The sequence below is a fragment of the Ostrinia furnacalis genome, unplaced genomic scaffold, assembly GCF_004193835.3.
Source record: "Ostrinia furnacalis isolate ACB-3 unplaced genomic scaffold, ASM419383v2 OfSCF0932, whole genome shotgun sequence".
NCBI lineage: Eukaryota > Metazoa > Arthropoda > Insecta > Lepidoptera > Crambidae > Ostrinia > Ostrinia furnacalis.
In genome coordinates, this window is record NW_021131171.1 from 1324771 (window position 1) to 1350702 (window position 25932).

Below are 25932 nucleotides of genomic sequence, written 5' to 3' on the forward strand. Positions count from 1 at the left end.
AGTTAAATTTTATAAAAAAAAATAAAACCGACTCCAAAAAACCTACACTAAAAAGCAGAATAATAATTACTAATTACCTACTTATTTATTAGGACGAATTATTAATATTTATGTAGGTATACCATGATTGATACTTAGATGCTGCAAATGATTATTGATGATTAATAGTACCAATCTTAATATTATGTTATCTGTATAAATCTGTAGAGCGGAAGGTTTGTGATTCCTAAACGTAACACCCGACTGATGCGCAGAAAAAGATAACTGTCATTGAGTTGTGTCATGTCAAGTGTGAGCAGGCGGCTGCGAGGTTATCTAGGAGAGCGTGTTGAGTTTGGTGGAACGTTAAATTGTAGGAAAAGTGATTGTCGACCATCCAAGATATTATCTCCTTGCCCGTTAATCCACGCCTATGGAGATTCCACCCCTAGAGTTCCTTCTGATAGAGACCCAGTGCCTTTATACTTAACAGTTGGCACCCCTGGCGATTGACAGGACCTTACTCTACAGTGGCGCCATCTTGATGAGTGCAAATGCGATAGTCCTCCTACCACTTTAGCGCTCACCAGTTGGTGCCACTGTCTTCGCTACTAGCAAATGACAGGACCTTACTCTACAGTGGCGCTAACTGGTGAGCGCTAAAACGAAAGCCCTGATTGCGGTTTTATTTCAAAACTCACGGGAACGGTTATTTGGGCGGTTATTCTCGTAGAATGATTGGCCATTGCAAAACCCTTTCTGCATGCATTAACCCCATTGTCAGACTATCGATAGGCCCAGGCTCATCCATGGCCCGTCGGCTAGAAGGACCAATGTATTACTTTGCTCTGTGAGAAGGACTTAGACCCGTGCCGTAAAACGCTTTAAAAAAATAGTGAACTGTCATATGTCACGTCTGTCACTGACACTGTCAATACTGTCATCTGTCACATTACGTACCTTTGTTTTTTATTTAGGTTTTCAGGTTTTTAAATTTTAATCTTTTCTCTGTTTTATATTGTTGAATTATTATCACTGTTCACGATCTTGTAGCCCGAGTTGAAGACGAGTTCGTTTCAGTTTTATAGTTGTGGCATGAATACGAATTCGTTATGGACGAAGATAACAGCGATGGACCTTTCACTGTATGGCACATGTTTTACGCGCCGACTGTGGTTTTATTCAATAATTTAAAACAAGCCGGAGATGGGCTTGAAAGATTATTAACATCTATTTTGAAACTCTCTGGGTAAGTAATTTCAGTACCTCTCACTACTTTGAAAATTATAAACAACTTGAAAAAATCGATCTGCCTAAGGCGGGAATCGAACCCACGACCGTTCGCTTGCCAGGCGACTGCTCTTCCTTTTGAGCTACTTAGACACTGGATAAACCCGTCGAAATTTTCTCACTATCTATCTCCTTACTATAGCAATATAATTACACGCGAGCAATAAGGATGGGTAGCTTGGGTTCATTGGACGAAATTCTACGTGCTCGGCGACCGGACTATAGAAATACATCTTTTATTATTTCTTGATTTCAAACATTTATTAACGAAATTCGAAACTTAATGATGATTTGATTACTTAAATTAAAATCATAACCTTAACAATTTTTAAATGTTTATCTGGTTTCAGGGACTCCTCAGAGGTTTTGGTACCCAGGCCTGGTTCCACAAAGTATCCTGATGCATACTACAGTTCCTTTAACACTTGGCTATTAGGTAGACTATTTTATGTTTGGTCAGTAAAAGAACTAGAGCAGTAAGTATTTAAGCCCCTCAAAAACAAGGTATTGGTTTATTAAACTGTTACATTTAAATGAAAGTAAATAAACACCATTCATCTTGCATTTACAGAATACATTTGACAAGTAAAGATGCTCAGTTGAAAATCTTGAGTATTTTAAGTGTGAATGATGCATCTTTCTACAATACACTTCATTCACAATACTCCAATATATTGGTGAAACTAATAGAATACTATAAAGATGAAAGTAACCACAACAGTGAAACGAAAAGTATGATTTTGGAAAACTTTATACCGGAACACATTAACATTCCCAATGGTCAACTCAATCTAGAACCAATATTTGTCAGTGTCGATAACATTGAAACTGATAAAAGATTGATTGATTTAACGTTGCAATTTCTTGCTGAAAGTATTCCTCACCAGGCTATTCGAATAAACAGACCCAACATTAAAAAGGAATATCAAGCATTATTTGAAAAAATACTGTACATGTTTGATCATTACAGCATTGATTTAAAATTGGCATCATTAAAGTTCTTTACATCTCTATTAAATAACTACAATAAAGTTGCAATGGAAGATTTCCATAATATTTTCCCAGACATCATTGAAGATTTAATGCATTCAGTGGGTGCTATGGTAATTACAGTCAACATACTGTATGACAAAGGTGAACTAGATGCTATGAATTTAAACTTGTTCAACCTGTTAATTGGGGATCTCTTAAGATTACCCTTGGTCTGTGAAAACCAATACTGTGAAATCACCAGTCATATTTGTACTCTAATTCACAGTTTGAAGAATTCAAAAATCTTCAGTAAAGCAAATGTGTTGCTGTGCTTATCGTTTAGTAAAAACATCGAATTTCCTCAAGACATGCTTCGTATGCAAACCATGGATGCTAGGGAAATTGAAATGGTTGCTGATTGGTATGCCAAAAGCATTGCATCATTTTACGAAAGAAATGTTGCAGATTTAAAGGAAAACTGGTTTTATAATGAAGTTTTTGGAGTTATTCTGGAAATTAAATCTATAGAAGATCACAATATTGATGCATTTGTTATTACACACCATTTACAACGATGTTTGAGAGCATTAAGTATATTGCAGAATGTTTACATTCAGAGTGAAAAGAATGATGAAAAAGAAAATATGCCTCCAAAGAAGGATTTATTAGAGAAACGTGATTTGATATTAATATGGAAAACATTGATAAAGTTAATGCAGATTCATCATAACAAACTAGATAATAGTAGTGATATACCACAGTTGATGATGGATATAACTTTGGGTACAGTAATACTTTGTCCCAATATCACTTTTGATGATACTGCTTTGATATTGCAAATATTATGTCTTCAGAACTCCCCCAAGTTTTCAGCCAGTGACTTCAATTGTGATGACAGCAAAAAGCTACTGATTCTCAAATATCTGTTGACTACTGATATTATATTGAAAGTGACAACTGGTGATAAATGGGAAAAAGTGATGTCGTTTCTTGTCACTTCATTAATAAGAAATAAAACGAGTGATATTTATATTCAGGTACTTTTAATAAATTAGTATGCTATACACCACAACTTTTTAAGTACAGGCGACAGCATACAGCAATGTTTTAAGTAATTACATAGTTTGGTATTTAAAAGTTATTTTTTGTTCTAGATGACACAATTGACTCCTTTAATTTTATTGAGAAAAATATTTTCTGCAAGTCGAATAATTGGAGAAATTCTGATGCCTATGTTTCTCAATAAAGATCCTGAAGTGCAAATGGAAATAACAAAAGTCTTGCCAGCTATTGCTTGCATGTCATTGGGAACCTATAGTGTTCATATTTCCAGGAAAGATGATTTAGTGGGACATCCAATATTTAGCAATGATGCTCTTGATATTTCTATTATATGTTCCAATTGCCATAAGGAATCTGAAGAAAAGTCATGCAGTAAGGTTTTATCAACTGACAGCAATCCACAACCTTCAGGGAACAATGCTACCACTTCAGGCCTTAAGAACTTATTTGCGAAATTCCTAAATTGGAAGGCATATGTCGATATAAAGAAGACACAATATTGGGAACTGGCTGAGAGACTTTTTAAGCACTATTATGTGTTCGCTTATGGAATCCCACAAGAAATTGTAAATGTGGACAATGCGGAACATATATTAAAAGTGTTGCAGCCATATATTGATAAAAGTGAATTGGTATGTATGTAATTCTTATATTGACCCATTTTTATTTTATTAAGCAAAATCGCACATTCGTTTTTGCGGGCGATTGTACTTATCAACAGCACATTAAACTACGCATTTTTGGTGCAGTATCGCACCTGTAGCCTTATTCACGTAACAAAACTTCAACGACATCAAAACACTGAGTTGCGATCCTATCGAGTAATCGTTCTATCAAAATGACCCTTGTGAATACGGATTTAGAACTGTTTTTCAATGGGACGACGTAACAAAACTTCAATGACAACATATCGCTGTGTTGCGATCCTATCGAGTAATCGTTCTATCAAAATTACCCTTGTGAATACGGATTTAGAACTGTTTTTCAACGGGACGTCGTAACAAAACTTCAATGACAACATATCGCTGAGTTACGATCCTATCGAGTAATCGTTCTATCAAAATGACCCTTGTGAATACGGATTTAGAACTGTTTTTCAATGGGACGACTTCTGAACGTCGTTAGCGAGATTTTGTACAACTACTTATAAAGCTGCAGTATTGAAGTGATCATCTACATACCATACGTAGATAGCTCTCGATGACGACTACGTCGGCGCACAATTTTTTTTTAAATTATTTTTTTCATAACGTGGTTATTATAATTTTTAATTTGATTTTGAAATAAAACACTCAAAAAATGTTATGAAAGAAGTATAGCAGAAAATTTATTGATGTTTGAAGAAACTTAGTATGGATAATTTTTGTATAATTACTTCATTTTCTTCCATAAAATTTGAATTTTGGACGAATTTCAATATCTAATTATTACATGTGATATATCATTGGAAAGAAGAAAAGTTAGAGATGTTTTTATAATCATTGGTAATCCATTATTATCGCCATTTTTTTTTTAATCGAAATCTAAGTTGAATTGTTAATCGTGGTTTGTACTTTTGTTCAACTTTGGCGGCTCGTAACTAGTTATCCAATCATTATCTGGATGTGAAATTATTTTACTTGACTAAAGACATATTTGATATTAATACCAAATATAAAAATCGGTTGAAAACACGCGAGAAAAAAAATTAAAGCAGTTTTTAGGTCAAATTTCGGAAAAAAATTAATAAAAACAAAAATATCGATTAAAAAAGAAGTAGCTCACTTAGGACCAAATGGGCGAATTTGTATTTTTAAAATGACCTTACCTATACACCCACGAAGCTTGTCTAACCTTCCGCCAAACACCCTGTATTTCGCCACATTGCTTTTAATATCGCTAATAGGTAGATGTTTATCACTTATCGCAATTTTTGCAAGTACAAATTACCAACGCCAAGATAAATAGCCTAATTAATAACACTCATGTACAAATAGTACATAATCAGTGTATGTACAGCCTTGTGTATCAAGCAAAAGAATATAGGTAGGCGGCACTTATTCATTTCCTACGTACACGTACTTACCTTCATATTTTGGCTATTATTATCTTATCTACTTTATTCTTAAGGCGATTANTAAACTATACTTAAACTTTATGATTTTCCAGGTGAACAAAGACGAAGATCGGGAATCTCATATGGAAACTGCATTTACTACGTCCATCACATTGTTGTTCAATGCGACCTGGTCAAGTCTAGATAGTAATGATTTTATCAAGCAATCTGATGTTTTGCTTCTGATAAGAGATTTAGGATTAAGAAAGAATGAAAAAGTGATTTTACTAGTAACCAAGTTATTGGTATATTTTATTATGCAACCTGAAAGTATTGTTAGTCCTACAGCTGTGTGTTATCTGAGCGATGTGTGCGAAGCGCACGGCTACACCCCAAACCAGATTTACCACAGATACAAGAAAGACTACTGTCGCCTCTTTGTGGAGTGCAGTTTGAACAATGGAAAAGATTTTGCGATGGCCCTTCTAAAAGTTGTAAGAGCGTTTGGCTTCTCGGGCTACAGAGATTTTATATCCAAGGATGTTCATCATTTTCTCCCGTACCTCATACCTTATTCTGTCACTATAAAGGAAATCCCATCAATGATTGAGGAAATAGCATCTTTGGTGCAATTCTCAGTTTCAGATTTTCTGGCTGAAAGATTTCCTCACATTTATGTCCATGTATATTTGAATGAGAAAATTGATGTGTCACAAAAGTGCTACGATTTGTTAGAGAGATTAACGAAAACCTCGATTTTGACCTTAATCAAAAAGCATTATAGAGTGATTTTGACTGAATTCTTACTGCAGTATTGCTGCAGCCCTGAGAAAGTATTGAACGCTTGCAGATATTTAGCTTGCCACGACCCCGATGTCTCTTTGTCGGGCAGCGTTGTGTCGCCGAGCATGAGTATGAGTACATCACAAATTGCAGACTTCTTGAACCCGAAGTTTCTCGGTGTGCTTGCATATTTCGACCATAAATTGGTGAACGCCAAAGTAGCCTTGTCAGTAAAGCGAAAAGCGCTGAAGAGTTTTCCTGACATAATGCAACTGATGGGGGTGAAGTACTTGACTCCTCTTAGGTTCAAAGTGTTAGCTACTTTGAGGTCGGCGATGCCATTGGCTAAAGAGTTCCCAAATATATTAGCGGAAGCGTGGGCAGCGTTTATACATAACATCGACAGCGTGTCTTTAGGACCGCTACTGGCCAATCTTGCTGTATCCCTTTTACAGCAGTTTGAATATGCTCCTCAAGAAATCAACAAAATATTTCAATACCTAGTTTTGAGCAACGAAAATTTGCTGAGCTCGCACATATCAGATCTGTTCTTTTTGGAAGACACTAAAATATCTGAAAGAGTAAAAATGGTGATCAAAAAACACGTGAGAAGAACGCAGCCAGATACATTTCTTGAGAAAATTAAGTGGTATTTGCACCATTTGAATCAAGATATAGCGACAGTCAAAGTCTATGCCTTTAATCACTTGGACAAGCTGCTCAAAACTAACAGAACTGAGATTCACAAAGCTATTTTTGGCGGGAAGAATATTGATCCTATTATAGTGGAGCTTATTGATTCTCTACTTGTAGGTGAGTTTATTTGATGTTATTTTTCCCTTTTATTACATAACCTTTATCCAACCCCAGTAAAGGTGCAACTCTACAACCAATAAAGGCAGTCTTCGCTGTTAACTTGCTTGTTAAAACCATCACTTTAAATGTCATTTCTCAACCAGGTTGCAAAGACTCCGACGCCGAAGTAAGCCTAGCCAGTGGCAGGTGTCTCGGCCAGTTGGGCGCCATAGAAGCGGGCCACCTTCCTCGTCAGTACGTACAACCGGACCGATCGCCTTTCGCGTTCTCTATAGTGGACAATTGTTTCGCTGCCACCGCACTGGTTGAATTGGCTAGAGCTTTCCAGTATGAAAAGGATACGATGGTAAGTTTCGTTTTGCAGCAATCCAAAAATATAGCTAAGTTGTATTCAAAGTAGTCAATATGACCTTAATAGCGCGCGATGAAGTCTTTTTGTGGCCCGGTTTCCACCCAAGCGGAGCGGACCGTCAAATTTTTCTATAGAATTTGACAGCGACGGCGGAGAAAAATGATGAATTTCATGAGTTTTATTACGTTATTCAACACGTTGCGTCTCTGCTCCGCTCATCTTTGGTGGAAACGGGACCTAAGACAGACCGTTATTTATGCCTGCAATTCCGTACCTATGTAAAAGCAATTCCAATTTACTAAGTACCAAATGTCATGATCTTCAGTGGCGGCGTAGCATGTGGCACCCGGGGCGATCACCCCCCTGTCCCCCCCGTCATAAGTCCTAAGGGGGCGGACCGCCCCCACCGCCGCCCCCTTACGCCGCTACTGATGATCTTGTTGTTCATAATACGATTTTATTGTTACTATATTATTGTTACTATTTTCACGCCTCTTAGTACTAATAATCACGTAATGAGAAATAAACTGATAGTACCGTTCAAATGCCTATATTATGCTTATATTTTTTCTAGAACATGGATTGTTACGCGCTAACAATACAAGAAATACTGAAGATATACGAAATATCTCCAACCGGTAGCAAGAAGGATGTCTGGGATAGCTTTCCTGAACACATGCATCAGATTATGCATCCTTTACTCAGTTCAAGGTATAAACACTTTATCAAGAGATTTTATTAAGTTAATTTTGTATTTCTACGTATAGATGTCCTACACTGAACCCGTGACTGAACCGTCCCTGCTATGACATTGTCAGGAGGGCGCCACTATCAATACTGGGTTGTTAGTTTTTGATTTTTGCCACTTGACGTTTCAGAATAAATAAATAATAAATAAATATCCTTGGACATTTTACACTGCGCCTTCTAGTCCCAAACTAAGCATAGCTTGTACTATGGGTACTAGACAACGGATATAAACATACTTAAATACTTTTTTTTTGTAAATACATACATAATTATACATAGAAAATACCCAGACCCGTCACAGTTTTAATTAAAATTCATCATTTCAATTTCTGCCCGGCCGGGAATCGAACCCGGGACCTCTCGGCATAGTAGTCCGTTCTGAACCACTACACCAAAGGGCCGAATAGTTATGAATTTATTGTTTTTATGTTTCAGATATACTTTGGCATATCCATCTCAACCCAAAAAGACTCATCCGTTATTCGGATCGCAGCATGCAAACACATTTTTAGAATGGGCTCACAAGTAAGTACATACATTTTAATTAGAATTTTTATTATAGTGCTTTCGATAACAATTATCATGCTCTTGAAATTAATTCGAGATAATTAATATCTTGTATAATTGTTTACAGCTGGGCTGGCCAACTAATACCTCTCGTGGAATCGGAGAGCATTCGTGAACTCCTGCGCACAGTTCATCCGAGCATGCGTCGTGACGTCAGAACGCTATTCCTCTTTCTCCCTTACGTGCTGTTACATGCAATCATGTCGAAAAACAACGCGCAGTACATACTTGAAGAGATGCTGGCTGTTGTGGGCATGTATCTTTTAGTTTTTTATGTTTATGTAGCAAAGGAATAATACAAAAATTCCATATCGCATAAAATCGAGGAATTTCTTACCTGCTGCTGAGTTACCCAACTCTATTAATGAGAAGGCCTGCGTGTCAGCGTACAAATGTATTCTAACGTCTATGTGTTAGTATGTAACATTCGTTTGATACTGCTATCAAGAGTAATAGTGGACTGTATGGAGACTATAATTATGAGGAATGGAAACTGATAAAACTAGGAGCGTCGAAAATAAACCGTTTAATACACAAGCCAAGTGGCAACTAAACTACGAGAAACAGTGTCAAAAAATACAAATAAACTAAAACACAATAAGCAAAAATTCCGTTGTGGTTAAAAGCAAACCACGAGAGCCAAAGAAATAGCAAAAACAATTAAACTTCTACTTCTATGTATGATAGAATCGTCTTTTACAGCTTACGTAACGCCCAATATCGGTGTTGAATATTGGGATGTAATAAATTTTAATGTATTATTACATACAGGGCTAGAAAGCATTGAAAATAATTTGATAGCAAATAATCCAGCCAAGAATAAGATACTGCGATACGTAGGAATGACGCCTAACGCTATTTCGGGCCAAGCGGAGGAAGGAAACCAGGTAATAATCAATTTTAACGAAAAAGAAATATCATAGTTTTCGCCCAATTATGCTATCCTCTTCGCACTATATTCATAAGAAAAAGAGCAATGCTTGTTGACGAATATTAATGCTGTTGTATTTTTTCAGAGCAAATGCTGCAAGACAATATACACCTTATTAGACTTTCTGAATAGATGGATTTTGGAATGGTGTCATACAAAACCACGGCCAATGGAAAACGAGAATTACAAGTAAGTATTAAAGTCTTAATAAAGTATGTAATAAGTTTCAACCTTATTATGGATACAAAATAAATAAATAAATAGTAAAAACTAACAATATTTTGTCTTTTTTCAGGGCTATATCATCATTTGTGGAGAAATTCGATAAACTCACAATCGCTCGCGGTAATTTTGCGTGTGGTGAGTTGGAACGAGCTTTGCAGTATCTGGAATTGTATATGGACGAAAACAAAGACAAAATGCAAGAGCAGTTGCCACTGCTGGCTGAAATATACGCCTTGTTGGACGAACCCGATTCCGTTGCAGGTGAGAAAAGTTTGTTAATTTTCTGTCAGTCGGAAAATGCATTATTTGATGGTTACCTTATTATTTTTTCTTATTACAATAAGGTTAAAAAATTTTGACATTTAAAAATGAGTGAGACTTCACAGCAGTCTATAATTTAGACACATGGTTCAACAAACTATGTTCAAAATAGTGTTCAACTCGAGTGTAACCTTTTTTAATCCCTTAGGATTAAAAGTTTAAAGTTAGTGATCTGAATCTTCAGAATAAAATCTTGTTACAGTCGGCAGAGACGAAAGATGACTAATATTATTCGTTTTCACAGGTATTTTATCGATAAAAAGATCCGAGCCTTCGTTGAAAGAGTTGATACTCACGCAAGTGGTAACAGGCAGGCTGCAAGACGCGGCGTTGTGTTACGAGAGGCTAGCGCAAGAAGGCCCATTGGACAAGCATAGTTTACAGGTATGTATTACGAATGACTTTGTCGACAAAATGTGTCGTACAAGATAATGATTTTTATTCAAGTCATTATATTAGATATGGATTGAATGGATGGACTAAAACTGTAATGACGTCACAAGCCAGTACCCAATCTGTCATCCATACAAGTTAATAGATGACCTAAACTGAACTGTCCCACCAAATTCATTGAAAGGGGGGCGCCCCCATCGTTCAAATATATAGTTTCCAACATGGCAAAAATCGGAACTAGCGATCCGGTATTGACGGTGGCGCTCCGCTGTCAATGTCACGGGTAGGGTATATTGGGTCTATAGTCTATACACACGACTGACTTTTATCTAATGACATTTTACTTGCCTACAACAGTTGAGAGAAAGAGAGAGAGAACTCTGTATAGTGTTTTGACTTTTTATCGGAACTATGCTAATGCGATTTCCAGGGCATGATAGACTGCTACTTAGGCTTAGACCAGCCGTTCACGGCGTACCGGTTACTAAGCGAGCACGAGACTAAAAACAGCAATTTGGAAATGGCAGCAGAACCTTTGTGGCGCCTTGGAAGATTCGACCAGTTGGATGAGTTAGTCAAGAAACCTATTGTAAGTTATGAAAATTAATAAATAAATTACTCTAACAAGTGAAAAAGCAGGTTGCTTCTTTGTTTTGCTTTTAATTTTGAACATGAGGTTACAATTCTTTGTGGAATCGTGGCTCTCTATGGTTATATGGAATTCAATGTTCTATATCATATTGTGTTGAAAAGCAAGCTAGGTTCACATGACTTTGGTAACCATGGCAACATGTGATTCTATAGGAGCAAGATTTCTTTTCCAAGTCAATGATAATTTTTCAGATATTAAAATAATCAATAGAGGTTTCAGATTAAATTGATCGTAGTCCCATCTATTACACCTAACCATGATTTTTATTATTTTAGCCAGCAAACCGCGAAAACTGGGGCCTCCAAATGGGTCGCATACTCCTGGCTTACCGCGCTCAAGACCACGATTCCTTCGAGAAGGCATGTCAGATCGCCACCACTCGTCTTCTCACCCAGATGGATGGAGAGAGCAAAGGGGAAAGCGCGTTGCGAAGCGGCTACCAGAGTATACTGGGCCTGCATATTATCACTGAAGCGAGGCATACTGAGGAAGTTTTTGGAAGGTATGTGTTATAGTGTGAGTTTCTGGTACGTTTTTGAAGCATTAAATATGATTGTTTTTACTGATTTGTATTATTTTGCGAATGCCACCCTGTTACCAATGATTAGAAGTTGTTTGACAGTTCCAACTCCTTGCCAGACAATCTTTTGAGGGTAGCTGCCAAAGCCACGATAACCCAAACTTCATAATGCACCAACATTATAACCTATATTGGAAGCATACGCTGACAAACTTTCAGCTTTTATAAAATGACGTAGGTCTGGCGTTCACTAGCTCTTAGTCTAAAATGTTAGATGTTAGTTTTTATGTAATAGCGAAGTAAATATTAGTACTTATTCTGTGCTAATAGATAATGCCTCTTTACAGGCTAAAACAATTGAACGACGGCGATAAGCAAGCTTCGGTGATACTGGAACAAATGCTGGACGAGTGGCGCCGGCGCCTGACTGTAGTGCAGTCTGACGTGCGAACTGTCGAGCCGCTTCTGAGGCTGCGAAGGATACTGCTGCAGCAAACTAAGGTGAGTCCCTTCATCATCATCATCATCATCATGGTGATAAGCAAGGACCAGTGATACTGGAACAAATGCTGGACGAGTGGCGCCGGCGCCTGACTGTAGTGCAGTCTGACGTGCGAACTGTCGAGCCGCTTCTGAGGCTGCGAAGGATACTGCTGCAGCAAACTAAGGTGAGTCCCTTCATCATCATAATCATCATCATGGTGATAAGCAAGCTCCAGTGATACTCGAACAAATGCTGGACGAGTGGCACTGTAGTGCAGTCTGAGCAGATTCTGAGGCTGCGGAGGATACTGCTGCAGCAAACTAAGGTGAGCTCCCTTCATCATCATCATCATGGTGATAAGCAAGCTCCAGTGATACTCGAACAAATGCTGGACGAGTGGCGCCGGCGCCTGACTGTAGTGCAGTCTGACGTGCGAACTGTCGAGCCGCTTCTGAGGCTGCGGAGGATACTGCTGCAGCAAACAGGTGAGTCCCTTCATCATCATCATCATCATCATCATGGTGATAAGGAAGCCCCAGTGATACTGGAACAAATGCTGGACGAGTGGCGCCGGCGCCTGACTGTAGTGCAGTCTGACGTGCGAACTGTCGAGCCACTTCTGAGGCTGCGGAGGATACTGCTGCAGCAAACTAAGGTGAGTCCCTTCATAATCATCATCATGGTGATAAACAAGCTCCAGTGACACTCGACAAATACTGGAGGAGTGGCGTTCCCTTCATCATCATCAGTTAGATCTTCATCATTAGAATTTGGCGGACAATCTCCAAGCTGACGATTCTGTATTGATTTTCGAATATTTGTCCCTTTAACGACATCCACGGGAATAATGGGTTGGGATGTTATTACTTACGGCACATGGCTTACAATTACAACAACCTTACTAAAGTCTGGTCGCGGAGCACGTAGGATTTTGTCCAATGACCCCAAGTTATCGCTCGCGCGTAATTATATTGCTGTCGCGACGGGCAGTAGCAGTGACTGTGCGAGCGCACCAGCAATATAATTACGCGCGAGCGATAAGGAAAGGTAACTTGGGGTCATTGGACAAAATTCTACGTTCTCAGGGACCGGACTATACTACTATGATTATAGGAATAATAATAAACTATCATTGTTTACTTTTAGGAACTACTGACGCCTACTCACCCCAACGCTGCGAATACTCTGAAGGCATGCATTGGCGACCTTTGGTTGCAAAGCGCGAAGCACGCTAGGAAAGCAGGCATTCTGCAACAGGTAACTCCTTGAAAATTACAAACAAATCACTCTTTTAAGCCTAAAAGCGCGCGTAACCTACTACGCGTCACGCTAATCTGACGTTTACTCCCGAACTGTCATCTGTCATGCGAATAACGTAAGACAAATGACAATGAACAGCAGTAAATTGGCCATAAATTACCGATTTTTACATCCAAATTTTTGACGTTACGATTGCCACCATCTTTTGAAAATTATTACATGAAAAGGCTTACACGGGTACCTTATTTCCCTAATAAGCATGGGCCGGTTCCCTAATCGGGCAATAAAGTACAAAATGTGTGTGCTTATCAGTCTACATTATTTACACTCTCAATATTCTTTGCACAGTCCTACATGTACGTTCTGAACGCGGAAGAGTATCGACCTGAGGAGTTGTTCATAGAGAAAGCCAAAATGTACTGGGCGCGAGGGCAGCAAGACCACGCGTTCACGACACTGCGGCGAGGCCTCGAAGACGCGTATCCCAACCTGGAACAACTGACGAAGGAACAAAAGTAAGTACATATTAACTATATTATTTAGATCAGGGTAACCGCAACTTTCGGATATCCGAAATAAAAAATATCCGAAACCGTAACCGATTCAAAAGTTTCGGATAGTTTCGGATGTAGGCAGTTCAAATAGTTTTTTTGTTTAGCATTATATGTAAAGACATAACAGTCTGATTTACTTTTATAATGCCATCTAGTATAAATTTTTATTTTTTATTACTTTTTACTCAATGTAAAATGTGCGGCTATGAATGAACCGTGGTGGACAACTATTGCAAATTGCATTCTAAAGAACAGATATCCGTAACCGAAACCGGTATAGTATTATTCCTACATCCCTAACCGTATCCATAACCGAAACTAGATATCCATAACATCCCTAATTTAGATCTAACTCTCAGTCAGTACTTGAGATATGAGAGCTGTACAGGAGGGTGTCTTAGGGAAGTCAAACGTCAGCGAGACTTCAAATAAATGTTCTTCAGATTTGTATGCTTGGTCATGTCTTATTATGTCAAGTGTCATCTTATTATATTTTATAGCCTATAGGTATTCTGCACCATAGACTTCCCGATACCATCGCGTCGAAATAGAATAAAGATTTTAAACTTTTGCGTTGCATAATTGAATTAATTTAAACAGGTTTTAACGCGATACGCTGATAGGTAACATTTAAATATTACCTATATTTGCTTGATTTTGATGTTTCGGTCGGTAAAAAACTGTATCAGGATAACCATAGAGCTTGTTTTGAAACTGACTCAGAAATTAGTTTCCACGTAAAACTTAGCATTTACTTCGTTAATTAATAACACTATTATACTATTGATGAACTCAAAACGTGAGTCAACATGCAAATGTGCCATTAAACACTATTTACTTGCGTAACGAATTGCAAGACAGAGTATTAACAAGAAGTGTTTTCAGGAAAATATGCGCGAAAGCCAAATTACTCATAGCGAAATACAATGACGAAACTACGAACGTTGATGTTGATGTCAACATTGGTTACTACAAGGAATCTGTTGAGGTGTTCAAGCAATGGGAGAAGAGTTTGGTAAGAATAACTATAAAAATACATACACCACCTTATTAATAAAAAGTTACACCTGGGATGAACACTAGATTAAAATGACATTTCCATACTAAGAGTTCAACTAGGGTGTAGTTTTATTAATAAGGGGGACAGTGTACACTCTTTATAACGACACTTAAAGGACTGAACATTTCTCGATGTTATAGATAGAGAGTGGCCGGTAGAGCGAATAGAAAAGTCCAGAAATGTCGACAATATAAGAAGTTTGTCGTTAAATCGAATGATGTTATAAAGAGTTTAACCTCTAAAGTTAAGGATCAATTTAGGCCCGAAGCGGAGATAATATGTGTTTGAATAACCAATCAGATTAGCGTAAGCTAAGCGGAGAAGTGTTGTGAAAATATCGAAATCTGATTGGTTGCTCACTTCTCCTCTCCGCTTTAGTAGAAACCTGGCCTTATTCAAACATGAGCCTTAATAATATTACAATAAGTTCTTTTTTGTTTTAGGTATGCCTAGGTTCGTATTACGAAAAGGTGAGCAGTTCTGATACGAGCAACAACCACACCCTAATGTGGACACGGCGGTTACACGCCTTGAATAGCTACGGCAAAGCCTTGCAGTACGGACACAAGTATCTGTACCAAAGTATGCCCAGAATGCTTTCTATTTGGTAAGTATTTTTTGGTTGTCTTTCGATTTTATTTTTGCAATCACTGTAGCTATCCTACTTGTTATGGACAGTCGACAGCACATCAGATTATAACATTTCCATTGCAAAATAACACTTGTTACAACCAAAATAGAAGCTACAGTGAGTTTAATATGCTCTTGTCTTATTTCCAAAAAAATAACGTAACTCTACCATTACTTTTTGAAATAACCTGGCCAGATAAATATTGCTTGCGATTTGAAATTTCTGTATAGATTAATGTAGACTGGACGTCGTAAACCTCATTTATTATTTGTAAACCATTGTCTTGTCGATAAGACTGACTCTATAGATAATGTTTTGCGACCGTCCAACAATGATCCTTTTTTCCTTAAAATTCTGGTTTTAAATATTAATTTAAATTCTATTTCCCCAGGCTGGACATGGAAGTGACGTCATCAGATACCAGCGCTCACTCGGTTTTAGCCCAGATGACGGAGATCATAAACATTTACTCGGAGAGGCTGCCTCTATACCTCTACCTGTCTGCTTTCTCGCAGATTGTGTCGAGAATCTGTCACCCTGTAAAAGAGGTATATTTTGTAATATTAGAAAAAAAATTGTCCAAGTGGGGTTGGGTTCCTTGTCAGGACTACGGAACCTTAAAAACTACATGCATTAAGAGTAGGCGCACACCGTTGATTTTTAGTTGGCCGATAGTTGTGGCCGATTTTAATTTGTATGAAGAATCGGCCAAATCGAATCGGCGTAGTGTGCGCACTCCCATACATGCCCATACTGATCAACTGCCTGACTAAACTATCGGCCGACGAAAAATCAACGGTGTGCGTCTACTCTAAAGATTAGACGATTGAATGTTCAACTGTTGAATATCGAGCGGTTTTAATTTATCGAAGTCAAAAAATGATTTTACAATATGATTAAATACTACTTCCATATCGTCGTACCTGTGCTGTGACGTCAAAGTGAGACAAACGTGCGTGGGTCTCTTTCACACTCGCCGATGACAAAAACACGTCTATTAAATATTTTTTTAAAGCCATTGTTATTAAATCGATATATTTTTAGGTATACCTGCAACTAAAGGCAATAATCGTGAAGCTTATCCTAGCCTACCCTCAACACACGTTATGGATGATGATGTGTGTAATAAAGTCGAGCTACCCTCAACGCATGAAGCGGTGTGCCGACGTGTTCTCAGACCCTCGTCTTAAAGAGCCACATATGTTGAAACTGGTGAACGACTTTACGCAGCTGGCTGAGAAGCTGATTGAGCTTTGCAATAAGCCTATCGTTTCTTCTGAGTCGGTGAGTGATCTCTTTTGCTTTATGGTTTGTTTAAAAGGTATAGTCGATAGGTAGATCTATGAACTTTAGCTATTTAGCTTGATGTCTGCAGACATAACTCTTAAAAACAGTGCCTATAAGACTTTTTTGACTATTGATTTTTTAATGTCAAGCGTGTGACAAGAGCAATATATGGTGTTACAGTTACCCTTTACGTGGCTTTGTAGTTGCCACCATATTTTAAATCTTATTACTTTGTCTGAAGGTCTCAATACAACTTTTCACACAACAAACAATTAGTGCTAAATCGATCAATCTTATTTTTATAAAAAGAAGCACTTATTTTTTGTGTGACTTTTTTGTTAGTTATTAATTCGTCCGTACCTACAAACATCAAAATACATTTTGTTATTGTGATATACGATTTACGTTATACTATAATCTGTCAAATCTGAAACCACAATAGTAACCAAATTTATGTACAGACCACAACAGTATCGTCCCTAGTCCGCACATTACCCCGTCTCCTTGCAAGCGACTCGTTCAGCCACATAATGATGCCATTCCAAGAGTTCTGCAAGATCGTTCTACCCTCAAAAGCGGCGAGGCAAGAACGCGTGGACTTCAATATACCAGTGGAACCGCCTGTGTATATCGCCGGAGTTGAAGAGCAAATCACGATACTACCATCGCTGCAGAAACCCCGGAAAGTTACTTTGAGAGGTACATATAAAAACAATAAACTTGATGTAGAAAAGTTATGACATAATGGCTTGTATTATGAAAACTCGATTAAGTAAGAAAATTGAAAATAATAATAACTTAAAACGACCTCTACGTGTTGGATCTGTATCCCCACGCAAGCCTTATAAAGGACCGGGCCACTTTTGACCCGTGAGCTCCAAAGCGTACAAACATATAATAATAATAAATATCCTTAGACATTTTACACTGCGCTTCTAGTCCCAAATTAAGCAAAGCTTGTACTATGGGTACTAGACAACGGATATGAACATACTTAAATACTTTTTTTTGTAAATACATACTTAGTATACATAGAGAACACCCAGTCCAATACAAACAAATATGTTCATGCACACAAATGTTTGTACTGTGCGGGAATCGAACCCGCTACCTCCGGAATAGTAGTCCGTTTCGAACCACTACACCAAACGGCCGACAAAAAATCAACTAACCAAAGGCTTGCTTTAAACTGACTCAAGATTGTTTTCAATCGTTTTTCAAAGTACCTATTTTCTTAACAGCTTGTTTAAATTTACATGGCAGTTAGACAACATTTCGTCTCTCGATTCATGGTGAAGAAAAATCAGATAAAATTTAAAACATCATCAATTGCTTGTTAAAACCCTGTCAATTACGGAAATTTACAGGATTTCAACAAGTTATTATTATTTGTTGCTGATCTTAGAATACGAGGGTATCCAAAGAGTCTAATTGAACGATTAGCATTTTAAATGATTCAATAAATCTATATTGAAATGTACAACTAAATTCGTGTTTTCATAATTTACCTGGCTGGAGTCTAGACGTTAATCAGAATTCATTAGAGTCTAAAATAGTGTCAATTGAAATATCCTTTATTAGGCATAATATGTTCACACTTCTCTTCAAGGTTCCGACGGGAAATCCTACATAATAATGCTGAAGCCCCGTGACGATTTGCGCAAAGATTTTCGCCTTATGGAATTCAATGCGGTGGTGAATCGGTTTTTACAAGATGCGCCTGAGACCCGTCGTCGCAGACTGTATATCAGGACGTATAGCGTGCTGCCTTTGAATGAGGAATGCGGACTTATTGAATGGGTGCCGAATTTGGTCGGCTTGAGGCCGATTCTGATGCACATTTATAAGCAAAAAGGTACGGTACGATTATGTTGACCACCTATCGACTATACCTTTTACGGTACGATAATGTTTATTAAATGTATGAGTGTGACTGCTATTTTATTGTGGCAAAGCGTGTTATTATGCTCGTGAAAACCTTAAAAACCGTCAACTATATGCAGTTAGCTTTTAGCTAAATTATCGAGGTTTTAAACCATGCTACGAAGAAAAATTAAGACCCCACAAGAACATTAAGCTTTTTATAGTGTTGAAAAAGAGTAAATAACATCAATCTGGGAACTGCTGATTTGTTGTCAAATAGTGTGGGCTTAAATTAACTTGATTGACTATCGGAAAATTCACGTCTTCATACACTTTAGGCTTTTAGTCCCATTGACCCATATGATATAGGCGCCATGAAGCGTCGCATAGTCCGATCACAATATAAAGGCGCTTTTACACTGCGCGGAAATTAGCCGAGTCAAGTCAAAAAATCAGTGGAGTGGGGATGAAAAATGAATGAATTTCATCCCCACTCCATTGATTTTTTGACTTGACTAGGCTAATTTCCGCGCAGTGTAAATCCGCCATAACAAATCTGATTACCAACCATTGTCCAGGTCTTCACACCAGCAACCGGGAGTTGAAACAGATGATGTGTTCCAACAAAGACCCGTTCGAAAAGAAGAGGAAGATGTTTGAGGAACAACTGCTACCGCGGCATCCGCCTGTCTTCCAGGAGTGGTTCCGACGGGTGTTCTCGGACCCTTATGGATGGTGAGTAGACCTTTCACCTGGTGGTGGCTGAATGTTGCCACTATATTTTGAACTTTATTGCGATGGCATAAAGACCAAAACCGATGCATTTTTTTGCTCTGTACGGCTCTGTCTCTGAAAGGGTTAAATAACAGTAATAAATTCAGAATAGGTATAGTCCAGTCATTTAAGCTTAAATTAGGTAAGAATCTCGGAATTAGAGATACCCAGCTGTAAGTCTGTAAATACTTGTATATTGACACCCTAAAAGTTGTCTCAAAACCTACATATGGTAGGATGTAAGCAACTATTAAATTTTAAGGTCAAAGGTCACAAAAATCGGTTTTTTGCGCTTTTTTTGGAAATATCTCATTTCCTATGGGTTTTTTGCTATTTTTATTTATTATCAATATTGTAGAATACTAAATTCTCTACAAATTTTGTTTAAAAACTTTTTTTATACGGTGAACCGTTTTCGAGATAGAGGGCGGAGAGCGCGCGGTCACTGCATCACTTCAGGTCTACTTAAGCGGTTTAGATTTTTCATACAAAAGGATTTTCCCGCTAATTCCTGTGGGAATTTCGGGAATTCCTTGTTGTAACTAAGCTTTGAGTTTACTAAGGTACCTACATGCCAAATTTCAAGCGTCTAACTTCCGTTAAGCGTTTAGATTTTTCATACAAAAGGATTTTCCCGCTAATTCCTGTTCCCGTGGGAATTCCTAAGTATACTATAACCTGCCCAGGTGTATGAAGAATAATTGTACCAAGTTTCGTTAAAATCCGTCGAGTAGTTTTTGTTTCTATAAGGAACATACAGACGGACAGAATTCTATACATGAAATATATTTTCAAAATAACTATCAGGGGGTGATTAGTGATCGATACTGATGCCAAAAATGCAATCAGTAAAATTTTTGTCTGTCTGTCTGTCCGTCTGTATGTTCCTTATAGAAACAAAAACTACTCGACGGATTTTAACGAAACTTGGTACAATTATTCTTCATACACCTGGGCAGGTTATAATATACTTAGGAATTCCCACGGGAACAGGAATTAGCGGGAAAATCCTTTTGTATGAAAAATCTAAACGCTTAACGGAAGTTAGACGCTTGAAATTTGGCATGTAGGTACCTTAGTAAACTCAAAGCTTAGTTACAACAAGGAATTCCCGAAATTCCCACAGGAATTAGCGGGAAAATCCTTTTGTATGAAAAATCTAAACCGCTTAAGTAGACCTGAAGTGATGCAGTGACCGCGCGCTCTCCGCCCTCTATCTCGAAAACGGTTCACCGTATAAAAAAAGTTTTTAAACAAAATTTGTAGAGAATTTAGTATTCTACAATATTGATAATAAATACAAATAGCAAAAAACCCACAGGAAATGAGATATTTCTAAAAAAAGCGCAAAAAAACGATTTTTGTGACCGTTGACCTTGAAATTTAATAGTTGCTTACACCCTACCATATGTAGGTTTTGAGACAACTTTTAGGGTGTCAATATACACGTATTTACAGACTTACAGCTGGGTATCTCGAATTCCGAGGTGAACTTACTATAATGACTGGACTAGTACCCAACTTAGGTCTTGTTTCAGACAGCAATCGCGCGGTTTCTTGGTAGTTATCGTAGTGCTGAAGCGGTAATTGTGTAGTTACCTTTTGATACCGAGTAACTTGATCTGTACCCTGTAAAAAATATCGTCACTTACTTACGCTCTTTACCATTCCTGAAGTGAAATTTTATGAAGCAATTTTCTACATTGAGGAAGATGCAATATTTAAAATAAATAAAAATAATAAATGAACCTTGACCATGGGAACTGATTCTAATATTTATCCATACAGAAACTAATCGGAGCTGCTACTAAATGTATGTAACAAAATAAATATGGCAATCAGCGAGCCACGTAGCGTGAAGAAGAAAAAAAATTATAGTTATGTCGACCAAATAACTTAACGACATGTTTATCATCTTAACTCAAGCATCAAGTACTCAAATCTGATGTCATAGCCTTGCATAAGGCTGATCATCGAGTATGTTTAAAATTAATCTTATAAATGCGAAAGTAGCTTTTGTTTGTTACATTTTTACAAGTAAACATGATTCAGCGAATTTTCTGTAGGTTTTTAATGTGATAGTGACCAAACCACATCAATTCTAAGCACTATCATTGAAATGATAATAATCAATGTCGCATCCATCATTACATTTCGTAATAGCGCGTTATATCTAGTTAGCAAGGATTGATTCTTCTCAAAATGTATGTGTTATTGTGAATTTGCCGAACAAACAGTCAACCTGTGAAGGCTAAATGCCTATTATGGGTCATAATAATATGTTACAAACTTATTTTCGCACTCGTTCGTTTGATAATAACTTGGATTTTACGTTTGCGTATAAATTGATGTTTTTCATTTGCGATGTGATGGTGCTTTCCGTAAAATTTTGATTCACACGGTTGCAAATTAGTTTTCCTTACGCGATGGGAATTGTTAGTGTGATGACATTACTGAAAATATTTTTATAGTAGGTATGTAGGTACAAACGACAGCGTTAGATATTTTTGTTGTAATTTCGTTCCTATTATATATCATGAGAGACCTCAGTGTTTAGCTTCATGTGCTGTATGTACAATTATCGTACGAGGTCATTTGATAGAGGACCAAAGTAATGGACATGGTTAAAATTGTCGCAAGTTAAATGAGTTCTTGAGTGGAGGTCACGTTGATGTTGACAAAATAATTCAGTTCCTTGGATCCACTAGATCTGAAGAACTAGCTGGTACGTCTCATCAAGATCAAAAAGTGGCAAGTCTCTTTTGCGTCCCGTAGCAGCAACTGGATAAAACGATGATGCTGATGATAGTAATGGTTTATTGTTTGTTAAAGGTACCAAGCAAGATCTGCTTACATCAGGACAACAGCTGTGATGTCAATGGTTGGCTACATTTTGGGTAAGTGCTAGCAATATTAGATTTATCAAATATCCTATAACGATTGCACTTACTGCGTTGTAGATATCTTAGAAGTACTATAGTTTTGTCTTTTTATTTCAATTGCAAATAACGTCGAATAATCATGAGTTAAATCCTGTGTACTATCTTGGTAGAATGAGAATGCGACCAAATATTTGTTATAGTCATAAAATCACATTTTATACTTTCAAGTTTCATCTGGTCTCAGTTTAATCTTAGGCTGGTTGCACCATCTTACTTTTAACTTTTACATATGTCAAACTCCATACAGAATAAAACACCGGTAATGGTTATATTTACGGTTGAAATCGATGCCGATGGGGCAGCAAGGTTCTGGAATGGAGGCCGCGTACCGGAAAACGCAGCGTGAGACGTCCACCTACAAGGTGGACCGACGACATCGTAAAGGTAGCAGGGAAGCGCTGGATGCAGGCCGCTACCAATCGATCAACTTGGAAAGCATTAGGGGAGGCCTATGTTCAGCAGTGGACGACCTATGGCTGACATGATGATGATGATGATGATGATGACGGTTGAATTAAGGTGGTGCAACTCAGCCTTTGAAAAAGGAGCAAATTACGAGCTTTTTATTTTATCCCGACTACGATTTCTGTAGGTCTCGGCGACAGGCACGGCGAGAACATATCGTTCGACTCTACCAATGGAGACACAGTTCACGTGGACTTTAACTGCCTCTTCAATAAAGGCGAGTCCTTTGACTGGCCGGAGCGGGTGCCTTTCAGGCTTACCCACAATATGGAGGCTGCCATGGGACCCCTCAAACATGAAGGAATGTATAGGTTAGTGTTAAAGAGACCCTTTATTACTATAGGCATAGATCATCCATTGATGTCCATCCATTACAGATTCTCTATCGATTCTCAATGTATTATTACTGTTTATTTATTTTCGCCAAGCTTTTATATTTATTTTTCACCAAATTTTATGCGTGTAGTAGTAAGAATAGCGCCTTATTCGCTCAGTTTAAAATTCGATTCCTTTGTTAAGACCGAATAATTTGCTTTTACTTGTCTTTGGATCGGCTCCAACCTTTTACTTGAGAGTTCTAAAAACTGATTAACATACTTAGGCAAGTATTCCAGAAATACAATCAAAACTCAATTTAAACATGAAGTAGTTTGAACGTTTTGATTGGTCTTAACTTTAAATCTTAGAATTCGAGTAATTAGAGTCTTAAAATTAGATTTCAATGAGCTTTTATACACAAAATTAAATTGGAATAACGTAAAAGCTCGAACAGTTTTGGACTTGGTTTAATAAAAAGATTGAATACCTATTTCCAAAAATGGTGTAAGAATAATGCTCTCGGTTTTGTACAAACTAACTCGAGATTTTTAGTTTATTCCAATTACTCGTTTATGATTTTTGACACTTTTGTGATTGATTGTCAGCGACAGATCATCAGGCTGTACATTTTTGTTGCAAAATCGCTCCTATTGCAGTAAGATAAGACGCCACAGTGTTTAAACTGGACGTCCTGTCGTCTGTAATGCTTCAACCACACCAACGCGTGCAGATCGCCATCGCCGGTGCGATCACGGCGCGATCATAGGCCAATCACAGACAAATTCAAATTCAAATTCATTTATTTGCACAGGAACATGGTACAATACAGATGTCAGATAAAAACAATCAGGTTCAACATGTTTCGTCTACAAGACATGCAAAAATTTCATAGTCAATTACTAGTTTTATCAAATCATGCATTTTACATAATATTATAAATAATCCGCCGCGCGGACTGTCATGGGTCGCGCGACCTGTTATTGGCCTATGATCGCGGTGTTTGAAGCTTTACACACTACAATTTCTTCTAGAAAAAGCTGTGAAGCAGTCATGCGGGCCCTTCGCGCGCAGACCGCCGCGCTGATGTCCGTCATCGGTCCGTTCGTGTACGACCCGCTCGTGTCGTGGGGCCGCGGACGCCCCGTCGAGAGCGGGGAAAGGACCAACGAGCAAGCGCTGCAGCATCTACAGCATATAAGGCAGCGGCTGAATGGGATGGTGAGTCATCATCATCATCATTTCAGCCACAAGACGTCCACTGCTGAACATAGGTCTCCCGCACGTCATCGCACGGTTGGTAGCGGCCTGCATCCAGCGCCTTCCTGCTACTTTTATGGGATGGTGAGTCATCATCATCATTTCAGCCACAGGACGTTCACTGCTGAACATAGGCCTCCCCCAATGACTTCCACATCGCACGGTTGGTAGCAGCCTGCATCCAGCGCCTTCCTGCTACTTTTATGGGATGGTGAGTCATCATCATTTCAGCTACAGGACGTCCACTGCTGAACATAGGCCTCCCCCAATGACTTCCACATCGCACGGTTGGTAGCGGCCTGCATCCAGCGCCTTCCCGCTACCTTTATTTATGGGATGGTGAATAGGGTTGTGCAATATACAGGGCGGTTGATTACATACCTGAGGTTAAAAAATCCCTAGAAATTAAATAAGTGATGTTTTTGAACGTCAGCAAGTAAGACAAGGCAATATTATTATAATAAGATTTACAAAGGAGTTAGCTATAATACCTCCAACTGCCGAAACAAAACACTGACTGGACTTTAGAGGATCGTGTGGTTTAATGAAGCCACAAATAAAATAAATTCCAGGTGAAACTCGCTTCCACCTTCCACCTAATCATCATGTGCCATTGAGATGCAGGCCAAGAGCTTCTACGTTTTGGGCAAAGATTAGCAATTGAACTAATTTCAACTTAAAAACAATTGTAGTTTAATAACGGTCGCAATCGCAACAATGCGAGTAGATAAAACTTCAATTACATTTCTGAAGGAGGTACTTAAATCCTTTTAAAAACCGTGTCAATTGTTACAGGTAAGAACGAAAAATAAACAGCTGTCGTTATCGCTGTCACCAGAAGGACAAGTGGAGCATTTAATTGTTGAAGCGACGAGCATTCACAACCTGTGCCAAATGTATATAGGCTGGGGTTCATTTTTGTAAATTTTATACTGCACCTTATGCATAAAGATATAAGAACTAACGTGCCTTTAAAGATTAATACAGGGTGGTTTATTTAAAATGAACCATATTCAGGTGAGGACATCGTAAGAACTCCCTAGAAACAACTTGAGTTCTCGAAAATCAAAAGAAGAAGAATGATGATGAATTTAAAACTTAATATTATTTTAAAAATACATTTATAAAGGTAAGGTTTATACCTTACGGTTTAAGGTTCTCTACGGAACCCTAAAAATATTGATCTGATTAACAGTAGTTTATCCATCCGTTTTTTCATTTCATTTTTTTAGATTTTCAGTGATAAATAGTATTAAGAAACACAAATGTTATAGATATTTATAGGTATTGTACCTGATAGTTTTCGAATAAATACAGACTATTGATTAGTCATATATCATAACGATTGGTTTTATTAAACTACAGTTTGAATTTATGTTACTAAACTAC

At 37.9% G+C, this 25932-nt stretch overlaps 1 protein-coding gene across 1 annotated transcript; it reads left to right on the top strand.

The window, feature by feature from the left end:
* The first annotated feature begins 622 nt into the window (after positions 1 to 622).
* On the top strand, positions 623 to 25793 carry mei-41 (ATR serine/threonine kinase meiotic 41). The gene is made up of 29 exons (XM_028301488.1): positions 623 to 1228; positions 1620 to 1745; positions 1841 to 3278; positions 3396 to 3935; positions 5452 to 6934; positions 7081 to 7283; positions 7864 to 8000; positions 8475 to 8564; positions 8674 to 8858; positions 9378 to 9493; positions 9623 to 9726; positions 9833 to 10023; positions 10328 to 10467; positions 10907 to 11065; positions 11404 to 11630; positions 11996 to 12149; positions 13279 to 13389; positions 13741 to 13907; positions 14832 to 14961; positions 15450 to 15613; positions 16029 to 16185; positions 16682 to 16921; positions 17386 to 17623; positions 18534 to 18779; positions 19366 to 19522; positions 22394 to 22458; positions 23096 to 23279; positions 24318 to 24504; positions 25339 to 25793. Exons 1-29 carry the CDS (start codon positions 1092 to 1094, stop codon positions 25465 to 25467), a joined length of 7605 nt encoding a protein of 2534 aa, XP_028157289.1. The 5' UTR covers positions 623 to 1091; the 3' UTR covers positions 25468 to 25793.
* Positions 25794 to 25932: the final 139 nt, after the last annotated feature.

Bases quoted from the DNA above. Each gene is read 5' to 3' on its own strand.
- mei-41 (XM_028301488.1), top strand. From the start codon at position 1,092: ATGGACGAAGATAACAGCGATGGACCTTTCACTGTATGGCACATGTTT. The intron at 8,565-8,673 runs GTAAGTACATAC...AATTGTTTACAG, and splicing joins TTTTTAGAATGGGCTCACAA to CTGGGCTGGCCAACTAATAC. The intron at 11,631-11,995 runs GTATGTGTTATA...GCCTCTTTACAG, and splicing joins ACTGAGGAAGTTTTTGGAAG to GCTAAAACAATTGAACGACG.